Source organism: Diplodia corticola (genome assembly GCF_001883845.1).
Source record: "Diplodia corticola strain CBS 112549 chromosome Unknown scaffold61, whole genome shotgun sequence".
Classification (NCBI taxonomy): Eukaryota; Fungi; Ascomycota; class Dothideomycetes; order Botryosphaeriales; family Botryosphaeriaceae; genus Diplodia; species Diplodia corticola.
This window is the reverse complement of record NW_017971540.1, coordinates 155,812-176,819: the sequence shown is the minus strand read 5'-3', so window position 1 is coordinate 176,819 and position 21,008 is coordinate 155,812. Positions and strand designations below refer to the sequence as shown.

The 21,008-nt window shown below is 55.1% G+C and overlaps 3 protein-coding genes across 3 annotated transcripts; 2 read left to right on the top strand and 1 right to left on the bottom strand.

The window, feature by feature from the left end:
* Window positions 1-813: 813 nt before the first annotated feature.
* Window positions 814-1,902, top strand: BKCO1_6100056 (alpha beta hydrolase; the record flags this gene model as incomplete). Its single annotated transcript, XM_020278025.1, has 1 exon — window positions 814-1,902. One exon carries the CDS (start codon window positions 814-816, stop codon window positions 1,900-1,902), a length of 1,089 nt encoding a protein of 362 aa, XP_020126659.1.
* Window positions 1,903-2,738: 836 nt separating this feature from the next.
* Window positions 2,739-7,861, top strand: BKCO1_6100055 (myosin ii heavy chain; the record flags this gene model as incomplete). The annotated part of the gene is made up of 6 exons (XM_020278024.1): window positions 2,739-3,129; window positions 3,201-3,342; window positions 3,440-5,074; window positions 5,125-5,584; window positions 5,659-5,727; window positions 5,780-7,861. 6 exons carry the CDS (start codon window positions 2,739-2,741, stop codon window positions 7,859-7,861), a joined length of 4,779 nt encoding a protein of 1,592 aa, XP_020126656.1.
* A 7,571-nt stretch (window positions 7,862-15,432) lies between these two features.
* Window positions 15,433-16,842, bottom strand: BKCO1_6100054 (uncharacterized protein; the record flags this gene model as incomplete). Its single annotated transcript, XM_020278023.1, has 1 exon — window positions 15,433-16,842. The coding sequence occupies one exon, from the start codon at window positions 16,840-16,842 to the stop codon at window positions 15,433-15,435; it is 1,410 nt and encodes a 469-aa protein (XP_020126657.1).
* Between the last annotated feature and the right edge of the window lie 4,166 nt (window positions 16,843-21,008).

Here is a 21,008-nt window from a genome sequence, read left to right as displayed (position 1 = left end):
CAGCGAGGCTGTGCTTTGAAGCGTCGCGAATCGCAGACAAGACGACGGCGATCAGACCCTGGAGCAATTCAGGAGCAGCGAGCAGAAAAGAAAGCTGCGCGGCTTGGGGCGAGGGGGCGGTCAAAGGAGTGACAGTCGCGCCGGATTGGTGCTCGCGGGCTCGCGCAGGGCTGGGGCAGTGAAAAGGCGGAGTGGACCTGGCTGACACGGGCCTCGGATTAATTTTAAGCGGCGGATGGGAGCCACGGAGCATCGACGCGCGGCGGAGTGCAGGCCGAGGGCGAAGACGCAGGCGGAGTGCGGACGGAGCTCGAGGGAGCAGCACCGGGCGACGAGCGGTGGACAGGAGTGGACGCGGGCGGGCAGGCGTCTTGTTGGTAGCCCGGACGGGGTGTTCCCTTCTCGCTGCTGCAGGTCGCGTTGGGGGCACGAGTGGGTGGCGCGCACGGGCTGCGGCCTGGGCCAGGCGCAGCAATTTGCCTTGATTGACGGGCATGCCCCTTTGGGTGCCTGGACCAAACCATACCCTATCGCTGACGCTGGACTCATGCTCCGCTCACCTCTGCCGCCCTCGGCGCGCCGCCGCTGCGTCTGGGCTGCTTGTCGCCCGCGCCGTCCGCACCGCAGCCTCGGCGGAGCGGGCACGGCGCTGCCTTCTTGCGTGCTGCCTTCTTGCGTGCTGCCTTCTGTGCTGCCGCGCTGCGGGCGTCATGGCTACTCCACAGCCAGGCACGACGTGCAGGTCGCTTGCAGATCCAACGGAGACGTGCACCTGAGGTAACGCCGCCTGCGCGCACAGCCGCTCCTTTGCTGATGCTGACATGGCTATGCCCACCCAGCATCTTGCAACGCCAACAGCCCTCGCCAATTCTGCTGTTCCTGCCCCCAGGGCCGCTATCACCCGACGCGCCACTCGACCAGGACCCGATTCTCCACCGGCTCCAGCAAGCTTCCAGCGCCACCGTGGTCGCCGTCAACTATCGGCTGAGCCCCGAGCATCAGTACCCCACCCCCGTCCACGATGTGCTCACCGCATACGACTGGGTGCTGGAGCACCTTGCCTCGCAGCCCCAGCACCGCACCCCCACCAGGCCGCACCTCGCCCGCATCGGCGTCTGCGGCGAGCTCATCGGCGGCAGCCTGGCCACCATGCTCGCCCTGACCGAGTGCCAGATGGCTTCCGATCGCATCGTGGCCGCTGCTGTGAACAACCCCGTCGCCGACTGGATCTTCCCCTCGGACCTGCGGGAGCTGCACCAAGACGCCGACGCAGAAAATGTCTCACTCGCTTTTGATGATCCTGCCATTTCCACAGAGGGCGGGGGCCGCGCACGCGTCAAAAATAAGCTCACCAAGACCCCTGTCGCTCAGCTTTCGTCCTGGGACGCTTATGCTCACAGCCCCGCTCTCCCTGTTTCGGCAATGGCGCACGCCCGCAACATGCTTTTCCCCAACCATGACGCCTATTTTGACCGCTTCGCATCTCCCGTCCACTTCTTCCGAACCCCAGGACTCGGCTATTCGGTGCCCATCAGGACTGAAGATGATTGGGCCTCCGAGACTCCCAGCGAATTCAATATCATGGACAGCATCGAGCCTGTGATAGAGGAAAGACGCAGGTCGCGCCGCATCTATCCGCCGACAGGGAGCGGACTGAGACTGCCGGTGCTCAGTGTCAGCGTTGGGGAAGAGTCGATACTGTTGGATCAGGGAAAAGAACTCGTGGAGCGGGTCAAGCGAAGTGTGAACAGGAACACGGGGAGCGAAGACGAGGGCGAGCGAAGGGTTGGCCTTAGACTAAGACCGGGCGCGGGGCTATGGAGCGGTCCGTTCCGCGCACAGGACTGGCATGAAGAAGTAGGGGCCATTGGCGCTTGGTTCGGCAGGATCCTGACGGCGTGAAGGGACTGGTATCGACTTTGCATCGGATATCTTGGTGATGCTGAGCTCCCGTAGACGTCCACCGATCTGGTGCAAAACGACCGAAGAAGTTCTAATTGGTCAAAGGCAGCTGACCACATGAAATGTAATATCATAAGTGGCAAGGCCATGACTGCTGTGCCTCACTCTCATCTTTCTTAACTTTCGACCGCAAAGATATCAAAGTGCCCAGACAAATCTGTGCTACAACCAGATGCCCAAATCTTAAAAGTCCACCAACGAGCGCTATTTAATTCACTATTAGTCACTCTTAAGAACCAACGCGCCCCAATAGACAACAATCGCAGTCTTCACTCTTCGTCGCAGCCACAGTCTGTTTCAAGCCGCATACACCACAGCCATCTGTATCTTTACAGGGCATTTTGCTGCCTGGGACATATGACTACGTTGAATGGGCTGGTAACATCAGCGCGAAGCTCTTCAGTGTGCTCATCGCAGCACATGCGCGCTCAAGACTCCCACCATTGTCGGTACTTCTTGCGTTACCACAATGCATTCATTGACTCAATGGTGTTTCTTCCGTCGCCTTGTGGGTTGGTTGTGACCTAGTAGATGTTGGCGCGCAGCGGCAGAAACGCCCGCCCGCGACTTCCTCTCCCGTTCAGGCACCGACGGAAGTCTTCCGGCCGCGAACGACCTTTGCCGCCTCCTCAACTCATCTCCTCGTCCCCACTCACTTTACACGCTCACGCATCCCTGAACGTCACGTATCTCTCACAAAATCTCTGGAGCCGTGTCTGCACGCTTGTGTGATATCTCAGGCATCTCGAGCCAATTGATCTTTAGGTTCACCCACCATGCCTTCACCGGAGGCTGGTGGGGATCATCACACCGAGAGCTTGGGAGGTTCGCCTCAATCCGAGCTGAACACTGGCACTCTTACGCGCGATTTTGCACTTGCGGCCGCAGTTGTCAGCGAGCAGCATGCCCACCTCACCCAAACGGCCTCACAGCCCACGCACAGCCCGCCATCGTCTCAGCCTTCCGCTCTGGGTGAGGTACATAGGAATTCTCGTACCGTTCCGATAAGGGCCGATGACGCTCCAAGCAGAGTAATCAAAAGGCCTCGCTCGTCTGGCGACCCGCTGTTCGAGGGCTTTAAATACGGCAAGGCCAAAGAAGTCCGGATGGACATGACGAGGAAGAGAGCCCCGAAGCCCCACACTGTAGCAAATCAAGGCCAGCCCGGTAAGTCAACCTATGGTTGCTTCGAGCAAAGCTCTCATTTTGTTACTAGTGTGGCTGACGCATAGAAATAGGAGCACCGCTTATCGATGACGCGAAAGCCAACATGGATGCACAGGGCCAACTGGCCCGCGAAGACGCTGGGGTGGAACAACGCAATGATACGACTTCTGAGGAGCCCTTACACTCTTCTCAAGAATCTCACAGAGCTGATTTGTACGTATTCGTTCCGCTCAACCATATGCCGCGAACCCCCTCTCTCTGCGCCGAAAAAGTCTCACCGTGAACGATGGCCAACTAACCTTCATCACAGGAATGCATTACCCTCGCAAGAGGACCATACCACCGACCCATCTTTTCATGTTACCCAAGCCGATCATGACAACACTAAAGAAAATCCAAGCCCACGTCAAGCGGCCTCCCATATCCCCACACAGCGGACCCCGTACTCCAGATATCTTGTTGGAAAATCCACCGAAGAGCAACGCACGGAGCATGGCAAGCCACCTCTTGTCGTTGCCGGCAGTGCGGAGAAGGTTGGTCCGAGTGACTTCTCGTCCGCTTTCGACCCTCTGCCTATCGCTCCTCCACTTCCGACAACTGCTGGCAATAGCGCGGAGGGCGCGTCCCACGAGCAAAGGTACTTGACAAGCTCCTTGGGATCCGCAACATGGGCAGAGATTGAGAATAACCATGGTCGCTCAACTACGAGCGGAACAGCCAGCTCGCAGGTACGCTCTCGACCGCGTCATCACAGAGTGCAGACTCTTATTCAGCAGGACTACCGTGCGATGATGCCCGATAATACTCGGAAACATGGTCTTGAACAGAGCGAACACACGGTGGATGCCCACCTCCCGCGCCAAGCTGACGCTGTTACTAAGCAAAGCTTTCATGAACCATGCCAGCACCAAGAGTTATCCGGCATCAAGGAACAGTCCTCAAGGAACGTACCACATCGTAGAGACCCAAAGAACCTGAGGTCTGACTCCAGTAAAGATGGACAGCTGCACAATATCAGTACTCAGGCAGGTCCTACCCAGGTTACCAAGACCGGAGCAGGCGCGAAACGTGCACGTGGCAATATCAGAGCCACAAAAGGTACCAGTCATTCAGGCGAGCCGAGAAACACTCCGGGGTCGGGATTCGATATCCATTCCAGCCATGTTCTCAGCATCTGGCAGAAGCTGTTTGAGAAAGAGCAGGAAGAATTGACCGCAAAAGAAGTGGCGAAGCGCGAAAGCTGCGAATTAGAGGTCAACAGGCTACGCTCTGCGGAACAAGAGCACGAAGCGGCGTTGAAAGCTGTTACAATGGCCAAAATGACTGCATCAACGAGGATGCACCAACTCCGGAGCATCAATGAGGAGTTGAATGCGAGAATCCAAGAGCTGGAAACATCTCTGACCAATACTTCCCACAAAGTCAAAGAGCTGCAAAGAGATAAGAAAAATGATGCTAAAGTCTTGGCCAAGGCGGAAAAGAAGGTTGAGCTGCTCGAAGCTGACAGAAAATCTTTGGTTGCTTCCTATGATGATGAAAAACGAAAAGTGTCGCAGGAACACTCAACTACAATCCTCAAGCTCGCCGAGACGCAGAAAGATCTTGAAAACGCCAAAGAGTCGATTGAAAGACTCGACACGGAAGTCAGTCAGAAATGCAATGACCTGGCAGAGCAGAAGAACCGTGTCGCCCAGCTCCTAAAAAACAATGAGGACATGTTCATCAAGTACAATGACATTGAAGAAGCGATCAACAGCTTGGGTGACTCCCTGGACAAGCCCCTTGGAGACTTGGCTCATTCAGTCAAGGAGCTCCTCGAGCAACAAGCTACAAAGCGTTCAGCTGATGAGATTATGGGAAGAATCAAGAACATCACCTCTTTGCTTTCTGATGAGCGGGCTGACTTTAGCAGCTTACAAGCTGCTCTTCAATCTATGGACAATTCGTAAGTCTGTGAATTGTGGCAATTGCCATTTAAAATTGACATGATTCCAGGTTTCAAACCAAGTTCGACAATCTCATGCAGTCCACCCAGTCTTCTCGACAAGATGAAAAAGTCATCGAAAACCGCCTTTTGAGCCGCTTACAGGAAGAATTCAAGTCACTCGAATGTTGGCAAGAAGATTTGGTTGAGACCAAGAGTAAGAAGGCAGCTCTTGAGGAACGCTGTAACGCTCTCCAACACAACGAATCCCAGCTACAAACGAAGTTGGATGCAGCGACAGGCGCTCAAGAAGCTGCACAAAGAAGCCTTGTCGAAATGCAGACTGAGCTATCTTGCGTCAGATCCAGCCTCACGGTTGACTCTGCTCGGCTACAACAGCTTGAGATCAGCAAGGCGACGGCTGATCAAGAGTTGCGCGATGCTCTGGCTAGGATCCATGAAGAAGAGCAGAAGTGCCGTGCCCTTTCGGTCGTCGAACAGGAACTCCGCCAAGAAGTCATGCAGCTGAAGGTCAGTGGTGTCCATCTTCGGACAGTGGTCCTTTTGCAATAGGTGGCAATCCAGAAACTGACTGGTTTTTTCAGGAACAGCTGATAAACGCGAAAGACACAATGTCCAACCCACCAACAGACAGTGGCAAAGGCCGTACAGATGTGAGTTGAATTGAGTACAATCCTTTGACGGATTTGGCTGACATTTAGTCAGTCGACACCAATTGAGAGCGCAAGCGAGAGAGCCCGTGTCTACTATGCAAAGCATTCAAGAGATGTCATACAAGATACAAACACGAAACATGCAAATGCGCTATACGCAGAGCGGATGAAGGTTCGCCAAGCAGGCGAGACTCTGGAATCTCAATCCGCCCAGATTGCAGCACTCAAAGAGCAGATTCACCGGAAGGACTCGGAGATCCAGAGCTTGAACGAGTCGGACTCTGTAGAGAATCCTACCAAAGATGACCTCAAAAATCAATTGGAGGTCGCAAGAGCAGATAATACAAGGATCCAAAAGCTGATGCAGACAGAATACGATGAGAAGCTGGAGGAAATTCAACAACAGCTAGACAACCTTCAAACTCAAAAACAGGAGATTGATCTCAAGTACCAGCAAATACAGCCAAACAACGATACGGTACAGGAGCAACTTCGACTTTCTAACAATGAGCTTGCTGGACTTTATCGGCAACTCGAAGAGACTCAAGTCTCTTTAAAAGAATCCGAGCAAGAAGCTGCACAACAAAAGATTTATTCAGAAGAGATGCTACGCCAGCGAGAGGAGCAGTGGGCCGTTGAGGCTAATGGAATGAGGGGTCAGTTGCAAGAAGCAAATACCCAGATGCAAGAGATTGAGGCCAGCCATCAGATCCAACGCGAAGAGTACGAAGCACAGCTCAGATACTATCTTCATGAGCGAGAGAACGATGAGCCTGGGCAATTTTGTGGGGCGAACCAGCAGCTAATACATCCGATTGAGGACAAGTTCAGGCATCCGCCCTCCATCTCTTCAAAGCTTCCAGAATCTCCTGTCCTGGAGGTTATGATGCCAGCAGCGAATTCAGGATCAACCAGAAAGCCGCGACGAAAGTTGGATCGTTCCAACAAGTCTGTATCCCATGCTGTTGACAAAACACAGCCAGAACAATCTCAAATACCCCACAACTCATCGGCTTCTCAACGCGATACTCAACCAGGACTCGAAGACTCTCGAAAACAAGTCTATCATCGCTCATCTGATGGAAGCACCTTCGGTGAAGACTTCTGGGTATCACAAGAGCTTGGAAAACACGAGAGATTGACAGAGCATGGAGTCACCCTTCTGCCGACACAGGGCGAGGCCACGGTGGAGGACCCTGAGACTCTCTCAGATCTTCTGAGCAAGCCGAAGCTGTTTTCAGAAATTGCCAAGGAGCACGTGGATGACCAGAACAAGTCCACCAGTAGCTTGAGTAGCCTTCTATCTTCGGACATGGACATACCAGAGGGATTGGCCGGGCTCCACCTTCAGCCGGATGATGCTGTGGAATCCACGCCGACACCACGATTCCGTGGGGCAGATGGTACAGTAAGGCGGACGACGGCATCGATGGAGAATCCATTCTTCGAGGAAGACCGCCCAGTGTCTCAAGCGAACACGAGTAGACGAATGAATTCAGCCTATCAGCTACGCCAGGAGTCTTACCGATCAGATTCTGTAGCCGTGGACGCGAGCTTGCCACGAACGCCTTTCCATGCTCCTCGGGGAATCACGAGGATGGAATCTGACCAAGGTAGCAGCCCTTTGTTTATGGACCAGGCCAAATCAAGGAACAATGCCACGTACAGTCACCACCACACGACTCAATCGACGAACGCCGAACAGAGCGTCGACAGCAGTCCGTCCGGTGCCGTCAAGCGCTTGACCTCAGGAGAGAGCGATGAATATTCCAGCAAGCGAATCAAAGGTACTTCAAGTAAGTACAGATCGAGTCCGATCATGACAAGAGCAATCTCCCGAGCGGGCCCTCGTTCGCAGGTGTCAGAAACTCAGTCTCAGGACCTCCGCGTTCGTTTCCCTGAAGAGTCCAGCCAAGTTTCAGCGAAGGCCGAATCCCAAACCCAGACGGCAACATCCAGGCCCCCGCAACCTCCATCTCAGCGGTCCACGCGTGTTCCGTCCATGTCTCGCATGAAGACTTCAGAAGGCTCTTCTTGGGGCGGCATCCGCAACTCCCCTCCGAGGAACGCGCGGAAACGAAAGGCAGACGAAATCGGTGGTCGGTTTGACCAAGAGATCAAGAGCTCTTATTGAGTGACTTGACCAATGGGCCGCTTCGCTTTCTCCACAGTCCGACTTACTCGAACATGGCTCTTTGACATGCACCGGCAATATTTTTCGCTCAACAACGAATGATGTGGGAATCACCAGGGTTGCTTTGCGTGCTTTTGCAGATTGTTTGAAATGTTTCGCATTATGGCTCCATGCGGCAAACTGATATGTGGAAGTGTGTGGGAGGGGTGATATGGTCAGATTGCTTTGCTCTTTTGACTTTTGTTCCGAGTAGCTTTCTATATAGTCAGCATCCTTTCGCGAAAACATGGTACAGGTACCGCTCAAGCAAATGGATGATTGCTCTTAAACTGTCCACCAACGCCGTGATACCATGTTTTCTCCAGTTTTCCAATTCGCTCACGTCTACAGCAGTGGGGGAGATGCCGGGACCATCTCACATCGCGTCCATAATGTCCATGCCCAACACGGGTGCTCTATGACCTCCGAAGGATGATATTATTGTGCAATTGGGGGTGACGAAGCTCGGCGCCTCGTCAGGCGGACTCCTCTCCGAAGCTCGCTCGCTCATTTTCCGCGCTTCTGCTCGAGGAACAGAACCTTCTTCCGCACTAAACAGCACCCAATGTTGTCAGCATCCATCCCGTATCAATGGGGCGTCCCGTCTGGCTGCCGTCCTCTCGTCCGTTCGTCCGTCACCATCCCCCGCTTCCCTGCCTTTCATATCCCATCCAGTCTCTTCTTTTCCCTCCCCTCCCCTCAAAGCGCTCTGTTCCCCGGTGTCCGAACCAGCTCCCCAATCCCTCAATCTCCCTCCCTCACTTCTTTTTCCTTCCCTTCCTTTTCCCTCCCTTCCCTTCCCTTCCCTTCCCCCACACCCACACCCATCCCTCAATCCCTCAATTCATCCATCCATCCATCCATCCGAAAAAAAAAACACAAGAAGAAAGAAAAGAACCACCAAAATCACAAGCAAGCACACAGCCCCGCGCGTCGACGGACGTGGGACGTGGGACGTGGGAACGTGGGACGTGGGAGAAACGTACCGACTGGGTCGTACTTGAGCATGCTCAGCGGCCGGTGGGTGCGCGCGCGCACAAACGTCTTGAAGTAGCCCGTCATGGCCATGGAGATGAGCCGGACGGCGATGGTGCGCGACTTTTCTGTTCACACAAAGACGCCGGAAGGTAAGCGAGTGGACGGCGGGCGGGGCGTCGGCGTTTGTGTATGCGGGGTTCTTTTTTTTTTTTTGTTGCTGCTACTCTTTCCCTTCCCTCCTCTGGGTGATTCCGTTTCGTGTGGTGTGCCATTGCGATGGCGTAGGCGGAGGCGGGTGGCTGGCCAATGCCGTTGCGGAGTGTGTTGGGGAGAGGGAGGGAGGGAGCGCGGGGGCAGGCGCGGGGGATGGTGACGTACGTTTCTTTGCCATTGTGGCCGGGTGGTGGTGGTGGTCGTGGGGGCGATTGTCCCGGGCGGGTGGGAGAGGTAGAGAGGTGTGGGTTTGGCTGGCGCGCGGAGGTTTGCGGCGAACGACGACTGCGATTGAGACGATGGTCGGTCGGTCGGGCGGGAAAACGTCGGGGGATGGTCCGTGCCGGAGCGTCGGCGGTTCGTGCGCCGACGACCTGCCTTGGGCTCGACTGCCTTACTTTTGATTGACGAGTGTTGTCGAGTTTTTCGGAGGGAGTGGGGTGCTGAATGGCCAGGCGTGAGGGCGTGAGCTTGGCTGTGTGTTTGTTGGGGATCGCTGTGCCTGGCACCGGGTTGGTGGGTGAGAAGGACAGTGCCATGTCAATCGAAAGTGAGTGTGGCTAAGTTACTACTAATTTATGCTAGATGTTGACTGCGTATTAAATTTACGGCTCATCTCACGTTTTCTTCTAGTCTAAACTTGTTTGCTGAATGATGCTTATGCTATTTTCTTGTATCGCTACATTCTCTCACCCTTCCCCATTTGATGCTTCCTTTATCTGCTGTGTGCTTCAGAAGAAATCTCGCTCACCAAGGTAATCTACAGTTGACACTTTTTAACGGGTACATTTTCCTAGGTCATGGCAATGGAGCGGGCGAGCAGACGCGTCATACGCGTGATGCTGCGTGATAATCAGACAAATCTATCAGGCAAAAGGTGAATGATTCTTAACACTTGACACTTTACTCATGAAACATTGCCCGATGCTCCGCTGATCACTTTTTTGTGTCACTAGTGGCTCTTCTCTATTTACTCCAACCTCCTTGCCTCGGCCACAGCCGCCCTCTAAGATTGGGTGCAGCATGCTGGGCAGTTCCTGCTCGGATTTCCAGATCTCGACGGATTTGAACCAGAGCTCAAAGGGCTCATGGTGCCCAAAACGTGTTGGTATACTAAGAGGTGCAGTCTGGTTGGTGGATACATGGAGATCAGAGTCTGGCGGGCCTGCAGCTACGTCAGTGCTTTCTGAGAAGCGGAAACGGCAAATATGCTGACGAAAGGCCGGACATGTATGCGCTCATAGTAGAGCACAAAGAACTTGGTTCAGCTTGTGTGCAACATCCGCTATGTAGGACATTCAGCAGTAAGCCAAGTGTACTTGAAGGTGTGTCGTGGGAGGTTCGCGTCCGGGTGTGGATGGACTTTGTGAACCTTGAGTCAAGCCTCAGTGCTATCCAACTCAACAAGCAGCCATATTTGTGCATTTGCTTTATTTACGGTGAGCGACGAAACAAGGGCATAAGTGTTCGAAACGGAGTATATAGTAAGATAGACCTGAATATGAGTATTTGGTCATTATGGCCTTTATTCCTGAGTTTCTGAACATACCGGCACATTGGACTGATGTGCTTGCTATCACACATATATGTGCCAGAAAAGCTCTCAGGATATATGAAAACAACTTCATCTGTAACCACTTCTTCGTAACTCAATGGCCATGCATGCAGCGCGGCCATTCGGTGCAATGGTAAACGGCCAACCTCCCAATACAGTACTTTCATAACACTTACACTCAGCTTTGCGGTTCTTCGAGGCTGATGCCACCCAGTGTATTATGTATCCTTAGATTTGACGTTTTCCAAGGGACCAAGACTGAATATCTATGTAATATCCAATCACATTTTATCTTCATCTACAAAAATCAGCTCATCCTGCACTTCAAACACTCGCATGAGGCAGTCATGCAGTCAGGAAGGTACCAGCGAGTGCACTATCGAGCTCAACTTTCGGACTTTATCACACAAACAAACCACCGTGTCCAGGGCATTGACTTCCAAAGCCAACTTGGAGGACCCAGTTCGGGATCTCGGATAGCACAAGGTGCTACACGACAGCACGCTCAGGTGCATGTATGTCAGTAATTTTCTCTCTCTTCCTTTCCGAAACCCGTCCTCCTCTGGTCGTTTCTCCCGCACTACCATACTTCTCTCTCTCGTCGACTCAGCGCTAGTTCTGCCACAAGACGTGCAATTGAAGAAAGTGGCAACTGGCGCGGCGATAAGGGAGAATATGTGATCGACGGCGAGAATGAAGACGATTGCGGTATGAAGGTTACTGACGAGGGGAGCGAGGCCGTAGATGATAATGACGAGGATTCCAAAGATGAGACCCAAGAGTTGTTTTTCGACAAAATGGGCTGGAAGACCATGGCGGGATTGTGGCTTGAGTTCTGCGCATAGCTCGTTCCTGGAGTACACATATAAAGGGCTGCTTAGAGATCAACATGTTGAAGCACCGCGGAGGTGCCTTATCTATCACACGGAATGTCCTTTATGTTCTGTCTGTTTTGTTCGAGTCTGGGTCTGGTCGAGAAAATTGTTCAATGAGTAATATCAATGAATGCGCTCCTCAAGCTTAATGGTCGCTCGGTGCTCTATGTAACATCACTTTTGCAAACCTCCCTCCCTCAGCGGCCTCGGAGCTAGCTCCAGAGTCCAAAAGAAAAGAAAGGAAAAGAAAAAAAACAGGAACCCAGTTCCGCCAACTCAACGAAACCGGATCCGACGGATCACCTGACATGCCAACATCAACTGCGATCCGTAATAACAACCTTCGTCGTCGCCCAAATTGTTCTCAGATTCCAATACGACAGAGTACAGAAGAAAAATATAATTTCCAGTCTCCCCACTCAGGGACGAGGATGAAACGCCAAATCATTTACCACATGCCCCCCACCCCCCTCCTATGACAAATCAGTAACTTGTGTGTGCATGTGGACAAGACGTAACGGTGCCACTGCATATGCGAGAGTGAACCCCTCCCCTCCCCCCCAAGCCCCAGCACAGCCGCAAACGAGAGTAAAACGGAAACGATGTACAATTCGTCACGCACACCTGCATGCACTGCCGCCGTTAGGGGAGGAAAAAAGCAAAAAGCATGCGACATGACCATGAAAGCAGTGCGATTCGCAACACCGCACAGACAGCGCCACATGGTGTTGGGGTTAACCAGCTAGCTGTCCCTTCATCTATCCCATCTGCGCCGGACCGATCAGTACCAAGCCTTGTTTTTTTATTATTTCTCTTTAATCGACAAAACGACCAGCGCAAAGCAAGGTACGTCGTCCGGCATATGGCCACGGAAGAACCGGGGGGAAAAGGCGGAGGAAAAAGCGCAAAAACAGCAAGGTGTAGGCGTGCGTGGGCGGGCGGGACGGAGGGAGGGAGGGAGGGAGGGAGGGAGGGGGAGGAAAGCGGTCCTGTCCTCCTTCGAGGTTGTTGCGCAGAAAAAGGCGCTACCCCACACAGGCAGGCAAAAGTTCGTGTGCGTCATCTCCCCGGCCGGTGGGCTGGCTAGGTAGGTAGGTGAAACACCCCCGTCCGAAAAAAAGGGTCATCTCTGAGGCATCGGCTGTCGTCCAACCGATTCATACACTTGTCGCGCGCGCTACAGCCAGAGACAGGGGGGAAGGGTAACCCCGTAACCCCCCACCTAGCTCTCTCTCGCCCTGCGTCGAGTAGCGTAGCCAAAGTTTGTATGTTATTATTACGGGAACCCTGCTGACCAGTAGGCAGCGAGAGCACGCGTCTTTTGTCACATGATTGTTTGTGAGGTTCTGTGTTACTGGTGCACCACCCTGTATCTGCTGCCCAATCATATCTCACCAGCCGCGCTGTCGACTGATCTCGCAGCTGGCGCTGGGCGACGGCGCCTCCGAGAAGAAGAAGAGGAGGAATAGGAAGAAAATAGCGAGAAAACGGTAGATGCCGCATGCTGCGTCTCCGCGAGCGAAGGGAACAAAGAACAGGGTCCCCATCCTAGACACACCCGGGACGGCCCGGCAAGGATGTGCGTTAATCAGAGAGTCAGCGAGCGTGTCCGGCGGGCGCCATACGTTCGTATTCGCCTTGCCCCTATTCGTATACTGTAATGAGGAGAGAGATAACGCCAAACTCAAGATAAACAGCAGCAACTCAAAAAAAAAAAGAGAAGAAGAAAAAAAAAAGGAAGGAAGGAAGGAAGGAAGCGGCGGATGATGGTGGCACCGCCGCGCCGCGCCAGGCCGTGGCAGTCAGTGGTGCCAGACAGAAAAGAAAACCGACTGACTGCCTGTTGTGTGGGGAATAAAGTCGTCAGCGGCACGCGCTCGACGATCCAACCGACGTCATCCGCCGCGCCCCCAGCAAGCAGTCCACGTCCACGTCCCACGTCCACGTCCACGTCCACGTCCCACGTCCACCTTATTCCTTCTGACGTGGGGCGCTTTTAGACGTGACGACTAATGAAAAAAACCCGCGCGGCGGCAGCATCAGCAGCAGCAGCAGCAGGGAAAGCGCTTGTCAATATTGCCATGCTCGTCTCGAGCTGCTCGCGCGGTCCAGCTAAATTCTCCAACCGCTGCTCTGATTCTCTCGTCACGCGCGCTGAGCTAAACCCGTGATCCCGTCCCGTCGCTTGGGTAACGGTCCGGCAGCGAATAGGGTGGTTGGACGAATGAGAACGTGAACAGTGTCTCTCGTCTTCTATTATTTGGGGAAGGGGGGGTCGTCCCGCCGTTGGATTGTTTGTTCCGATTTGCACACATGGATGATGATGACTGTCAACGTTTGCGGGTCCCGTTATTGTTATTCCCGGTCGGGGTCGGGGCTGCAGACGTGGCATCATCCTTGAGTGATGAGCTCCTCGTCTGCCTTGGTGCAGCGTCGCACGCACTGCTCGGATTGGGCATGGAGTTGAGAACAGCTGGCATCGGGGAGCTGGGCCCGTGAGGCTTTGTGCCACGCGATTACACATGCCAGCCTTGCCGAAACAGATCGTCTCCGAGGGCAAAAAGGCGAATGGAATGGCATCCGCGCGGTGAAAGATGTTCTTCTCCAACTAGAGGCGCGGTGAGCAGCAACAACCCCTTGTGGTAGTGGTTCTGGATGCGTGGGATGAGCTGAGGCTGAGATGAGATCAGCGCGAGAAAAATAGCATATCATTACGAAGCGCCATCCAGTCTCCGGCTCCGCACACCTCACGGATGGTTCCAGAATTCAAGTCCTTGACAAAAGTTGCGCAATAGTTGATGGGTGCCGCTGATTGACAGCTGCCGAGGTGCGATCTGCACATGCTGGCGTGGCGCGCATACCCGGTGCCCAGTTTTTGATGACGATGATCATCTTGAAGAGCCGCACGGACAAGGCCCTCCCCTCTCCGTCTCTCCCCATCTGCATGCGCTCCTTCTCAAGCCAAGCGAGGTGGGCAGCAGACAAAGAATCGTGCAGCAAGGCTGCGCCGGTGCCTCGCAGCCTGTATCACCACTCTCCGAAGCCAGCAGGCAGCCACCTTTGCTTGACGCGATACCTCGCGCTGCCAGCAAATCCACAGCCTCATTTCTTCAGCTAGGGAAAATAGAGCCTATTCTTCTCCAGAAAATCTACGGCTACCGTACATCTGCTGCCCGTTTCGCTCGCCAAAACAAAAAAATCAAGATACTCAAAAGGAAACGAGTCAAAGCTGAACCATGAATCAAACCCCCCCAAAAATTTGTTTAGCCTTGAGGCATCCCTGTTTGACCAGTCTTCTTTCTGTGAATACCGTCGCCCGTAAGCACCAATGAAAAAGTCTCCAAGCGGAAGCCAGCCGGCCGTGACAAACGAAAGTGAGATAAAGAGGCCAAGAAACGAGCAAGGGGATTCCGCAGCGCCATTTTGTAGTCTTTGGTTTATTCGCCAGTGGTGGATATCTCTGTTTTTGTCGAATGTAGAGAAGAGAAAAAAGGGAACAAAAGGGAAGAGACTGCAGACTGACAATCTGAACAAAAGGAAAGTAAAGTCTGTCTTGGAGGCAGTCTGACGGGAGGAGGAGCCCGACGTCTCTGGTACCAATCCTCCAAAGCTTCTCCAGCCTGGCTCCGTTTTCCCTGAATCTTTCATGTCTCCAAAAGCTCCGTCGCTAGGTACTTAGACAAGTTCGGTGAAGAAAAAGTCGGCGTCTTTCCCTTGGTGGGGGGAAAGAGGAAAGAAAAAAAAGGTCGACGACCGACCCGCGCGTGCTCCAATCCAAGGGCCATCTCGTTGTCGTGACAGAAAATCAAAACAGGTCGTCGTCGTCAACTTCGCGCTCGCAAATGGCCGAGGGCCCGCTCCAATCTTCTGCATTCTCCTCCTCCAAGATTCTTCCCTCCCCCATTCCAAGCTTAGTCCCCATCCATCAAGCCGTCCGACACCTTCCTCTTGCGGCCGCCCTTGCCATGGCCCTTGGCCGCGCCCTTGGATCCCTTCCTCTCGGCCTCGATCTCGTCGTTGAGTTCCCGCAGCCTCTTCAGCACCTCGATGACGCGCGGATTGTCCAGCATCCGTTCCACGACTTCCTGGTCGCGTTCCTGCCACGCCGCCTCGGCCGCGCACGCGGCGCGGTACTCGCGCACCGACGAGAAGTTGGCGGGGCCGCCGGCGATGCCGCGGTGCGTAATCTCTTCCAGCTGGTCCGCCAGCTGCGCGCGCGTGGGCGGGTACGCAAAGCGCTGCGCCTGCAGCTGCAGCTGCTTGGCGGCGGCGGCGGCTTTGCTGTGAGCGGACTGGTGGTTGGCGTGCGACGGGCGGTGTTGGGTGGCAGTGCCCGTCCACGGGGCGGGCGGTTGGGCGTGGCCGTCTGCTTGGAGCAGTGAGTCGCGCTTCTGTGCCGCGGCGGCTTTTGCCGACTTCGCCGCTTGGTCGGGCGTGGCAGTGCCCGTCTTCGCCTTCTTCACCTTGGGTGCCATCTTCTCGGGCGGCGGCGGCGGCGGCGGCGACTTGCGCTTGCGGTTCTCGGATGGATCCGGTGCGGGCGAGGGCTTGGAGTCGGTCTTCTTGCTGACCTTGGTCTTGTTGGTCGCGTCGTCGAAGACGGTGGACTTGGGCTTGGCCGAATCCTTGGCCGGGGGGTCCGGGGCACGTGATGTCGTCGAGGCAGAAGTGTCGTCCTGATGGACGGGGTGCGCGGACTGGACGGCTGGTGCCGGGTGAGACGAGGGCGATGATGGTGGTGCCGGGGCTGGAGCAGCAGCGGGCTCTATGGCGGTTTGGGTTTGGGCCGCAGTCGCGCCGTTGGAGGCTGGGTCGGAAGTAACGGGAGGAGCAGGAGTTGCGAGTTTGGGCCTTTTTCTCGCCGAATCTGACGTGGGAGCGGCGGAATCCTTTCGCTTGCGGGAGGCATTCAGGGCTGAGGGCGGGGCGGGTGAGCTGGCAGGCGAGGCCTGGGTGTTGGAGGTGGTGGTGGAGAAGGCGCTTTCAGAGGCCGGGTGAGAGTGGTCGGAGAGAGAGAGCTCGCTGCCGGAGTGGTCGTGAAAGTGCTGGCTCGCATTCATGGCGGCCTGTCTTGTGCGACGGCCCTGGCCGGCCAGGAAATTGTTGGTGAAGGAGCTGTACAGCTCCTTCTCCAGCCTGGTCGCGGTCGGCGGCGGGGCCTCGTCCTCGGCTGGGTCGACGACGATGTACTCCCAGCTGTGCTTTGCGCGCGAGCCCTTGCGGGCCTTGCGGCTCTTCTCGTCGCCGCCCTGGGTGCTGACGGAGAAGACGGAGCTGGCGCGAGGCTTCTGGTCGGGGTCCAGGGCGGGCGTGGTCGACATGTTGTCGTGGAGAGTGGAATGCGGGTGATGCGGAAGCGGGAGTGTGGGGGAGAGGGGAGAGTGGAGGGCGGCGAAGTAGCTATGAAGCGTGTTCTGATGGGAAACCATGGCTCGAAGGCACGAGCGATGGAGTGGGCATGAGGTGAGGTTGCGTGTGTCAGGTGGCGGGCTGTGTTCACTCTTCACTGGGCCAGAATGCCAAGCCGAAAACACAACGCGACGCGTCTCGCGGGCGGCACGACCAGGCGGCGGCGGGCGGCAGGCAGCAGCGCGCGACGCTCGGGGATGGCAGGCGGCGGTGCTGCGATGCGGCGACAATTGTTTGCGCGCGCGAGGCTGCGGTGCGGCGGCTGGGGTTGCGAGGGTGGTGGTTGATGGAAGGCGCTGGTGAAGCTTGGCCCATTCAGGGCGGCGGCCGGGCTGACTAAGGCGTACTGTGTAAAGGGGCTTCGGGGCAGCTGCTGGCCTGGCTGCCCGGCTGGCTGTCTGGCTGTCTGCGGGTGGGATCACGGACGCTGAGGCGAAGGCATGAACCGCGCCGTGACGTCGCAATCTCAGCACCCGCTGCACCCTGCTGCGTCCGCTCCGCCGCGTCCGCCGCCGCGCCCTCAGCGCCAGCACGCCTGCCCTCCGCCCAGCCCAGCCCAGCACGGAATGTTGCGCGACACGATACGACGCTCCGCCACCCGTGCCGGCCGCCGCGCACAGGAATTGGCCCGTCTGGAGCCCTCGCCCGGCCGCGCTCAATCACGCCCGATTGAGTCCCCGTGGGGCGGACGCCACCGACTTTTGCGAAAAAGCGGTCGTCTATTGCCCCTTCGGGCCCAAAATCGCCTTATTGATAGGCCTGGCGCCGCCTCCTCAGTCCCTGCGCATCTTCACCCGCCGATCATCCATCCCTACCTCGTATGCGCCGCCCACGAGCAGCACATCACTGAATCCCGCAAGCCCGCCGCTGATCGCACTGTAGGCGCCAGGTGCGCAGGGAGGCGGCAGTGTCGGCGTGACGTTGCCGGCTGACGCACTCCAGGAGGCGCTTGCGCCGGCCACCAGTTTGCTTTTGCACCCGCCTCCCGCCTGGAACCTCGCCAGTGCTTCGGCCTTCCGTGCCGCTAGCCGTGTGCCGCCCTCGCGGAGCCGCCAGCCCGCTATCTAGAGGCATGATAGGATGCGAGGAGCCAGCAATGGCGCAAAAGTAGCGCTCCCTCGAGAATGTGGCTTGCACCGGACGGACACTGCCTCGTCCTTTCACTGCCTCGCCAGTGCCACTCAGTCCCGCCCTCCTCCCGTCTGCGCTTTGCACATGCACCCCGGTGAACACTTCTACAAGTCTCTGCCGTTTTCGCCTTCACTTCGTTTCCTGTGTAAACACTTCAAACCCCGTCGTCCATGACTTCTCGACAAGTCCGCGCGGCCTCCACCGATCGCCGCTTCACGCGTGGCAATCCGCTATGGAGTAGAATCCAATAGTCTGTGGGATTCGGCAAGCCTCTGGAACCACTATGGCACCGGCTGCTGCCTTTTCGCACTTCCGCGGTTTCAGCCACTATGATCTGCCTCTGAAACATGAGCCCACCCTATTCTTGGTCTGTGGCCCACTCGCACCGCACCGCAACATCAATCCAGCCAGACGAGCGTAATGGAGATGCTTGCTACGATCCAAATGCCTGTCAAGTGCCGCGAGGTCATGATCCAAACCCCCTTTCGAGCTCGTCTCGCCGAGTGTCTACGCAATCCGCCTCGTTCCGCCCAGCGTTATGAGCTACCCGCCGATAACGCAATCAAATTCGAATTAGCAGAACCCCATGTATATTAATCCCAACCCACAAAGGAAACAAAAACCGAACCTCCCAAAGGAGCAATCTTCAAGTGTTGCCACAAGTGTACCCACTTCGCAGCGCTGTTGTCCGCCGTCTTGCAGGAGATATCGCGTAGGAACGACCGGCGCGTATGGTAACGAGTTGGAGACTCTTGGGAGTATTAATGGAAGCTGAGGCGACTGACAAGGTCGCGCCGAGGGGCAGGGCGGTGCATGGTGCTAGCGTCTTTCTTCTTCCTAAACCTATTGTAATAGAGATGAAATGTATCTTCGAACGCTTGGAGTTGTAATGGCCGCGGTGCGCCGGCCGAGTGTGGACTTTACGGGCTCACAAACAGCGCGAAGTGAAGAAAGAAAAGTCAAGATTCGGTTGATGGCGTCGGCCGAGAGTCGCACTTTGGAAGGGCATCCGCGAAAGTGTGCTCCTCGGCGAGCGGCAGCCGATAGTAGCAACTGTCTTCTTCACTTGGCTAAACACATTGACCTGGTTAGCACCCTCGGCATTTCCGTTGGCACAGAAATGCACAATATGCCTCTAATTCCACAGACGAAGTGTGTTAGACAGCGAGAAGCCATTCATCCAGCCGCCCGAATCTCTGCTCTGACTCGGCCTCACCAGCACTTTGAAATCAACAATGTCGCAGCCAGTAACCTCCATACCAGAGTCGCACGCCAACAATAAAGCATATTACGCAGCTACCAATGACTTGACGCGCATACAGTACAGATATACACCATAACAACTACCGAAGTAGAGATCGTTTGTCACTTAAGATGTTGTCAGCTTGACGACTTTCAACTTGTAGCTTCGAACGATCACCGAACACGCGAGGTAGACCATCGGGCGTCGGCTACAGTGGCACAGCCCTTATAGGGATTGTTAACAACTGACATGACTAGACAACATGGCATCGGCATATAAACACGTGCAAAGTAACGTATGTCGAGTTGGAAGGATGTAAGCTGACATGAAGATATACGGGAGCCATCTCCCATCAGCTCTTTGCTGGTCAACCTCGTTTCGCATTCTCGAGATGACCTCAGACCCAATTGCGCCTCCAATTCAGCCACCGAAGCCGACTTGCTACAGATTCCTCGCTCTCGATACTCGCTGATCCTCATATTCGTATCTTGTTTTGCTGGTGGGGGCGCAGTAATTACCATTTCGCGTAGCGCAGTGGCGGAGATGCTCCAACCGGATTAGCCCAGTGCATTGTTGCGATCGGCACCGGTGAGCCCGGAATACATGGCCTGACATTGCCACCGCACCGCGCATCACATCATGCATCGAGACACTGCCGCCCGGGTCATCCGAAATACGTGTAGCCAATACTGAAGCCCCCCTTGTGACTGCGTGCATGCAACCGCCCTTCAAGCGGTCGATACTGCACATGTGCTGGCCATCGTCCAGCTTGGTGGCAGTGGAACTGTTTCGCGTCAGCCACAGTGGACCAGCAAACCCTTGGTAGTGATGCGATCTGGTCTAATGACCCTCAGTTCCTTCTGAGATGCTGGATGATGACATTGCGACAGGACTGTTAGTGTCATTACGATGCGACTGGACGAAGATACAGTAATGTGTGGCATTAACGCAACCTGATGGTGGGGTATTTGGATTGATGTAGGACCGATGTACTCGCTGTATGCCATTGATTGTTCAAGACGCCATACTGACCATCCAGGTCAAGACAAGGCGGTCTGAAAGAACAATGTATCCATAACACAACGGTGATGAACAATACATCAAAGCAATATAACAAAGCAACGGATCAAGATTATCGTGACCGTCCTGAGCTTTTTGGCGCGTGTGCTGACTTGGGCTTTGATGTCTCGATCTCCGAACACATTTCCGCCATCCCTGAGCGTGATTCACAGCCTTGCCCTTGCATATCACCACGTTGAAGACCAGTTTGCTACTAAGCCGTTCATTTCTAATTATTCACCACCCTCCGTGATTGCCAACCATGCTGCATGTCAGACTGCCATGGAATGACTGCTTTGAGTGACCTCAGCAAGCCTACCTCACATAACAAGCTGCAAACGTTGGGGTAGGCGCTATGAAGCATTCCACCTTCAGAGAGGCTACCTGAGTTGTCAGTGATCTGGCCGAGAGAAACAGAGGTAGTGGGTGGCTACCACCACCTCATCATGGAACGTAAGGGCTCTCCTGTGACACAGAATGCATGAGATAGCACAGCACGCAGGTCAAAATCTATCAAAGTTTGGGCAGAATCGTAGGTCTTGCCTTTGCTTTTGGAACGCTAATCTACCTTCGAACCACAAACAATGAACAAATAATGTGCGGATTCACCAGCCTGACAACAGTCGAAGCCAGGACACAAGCCGT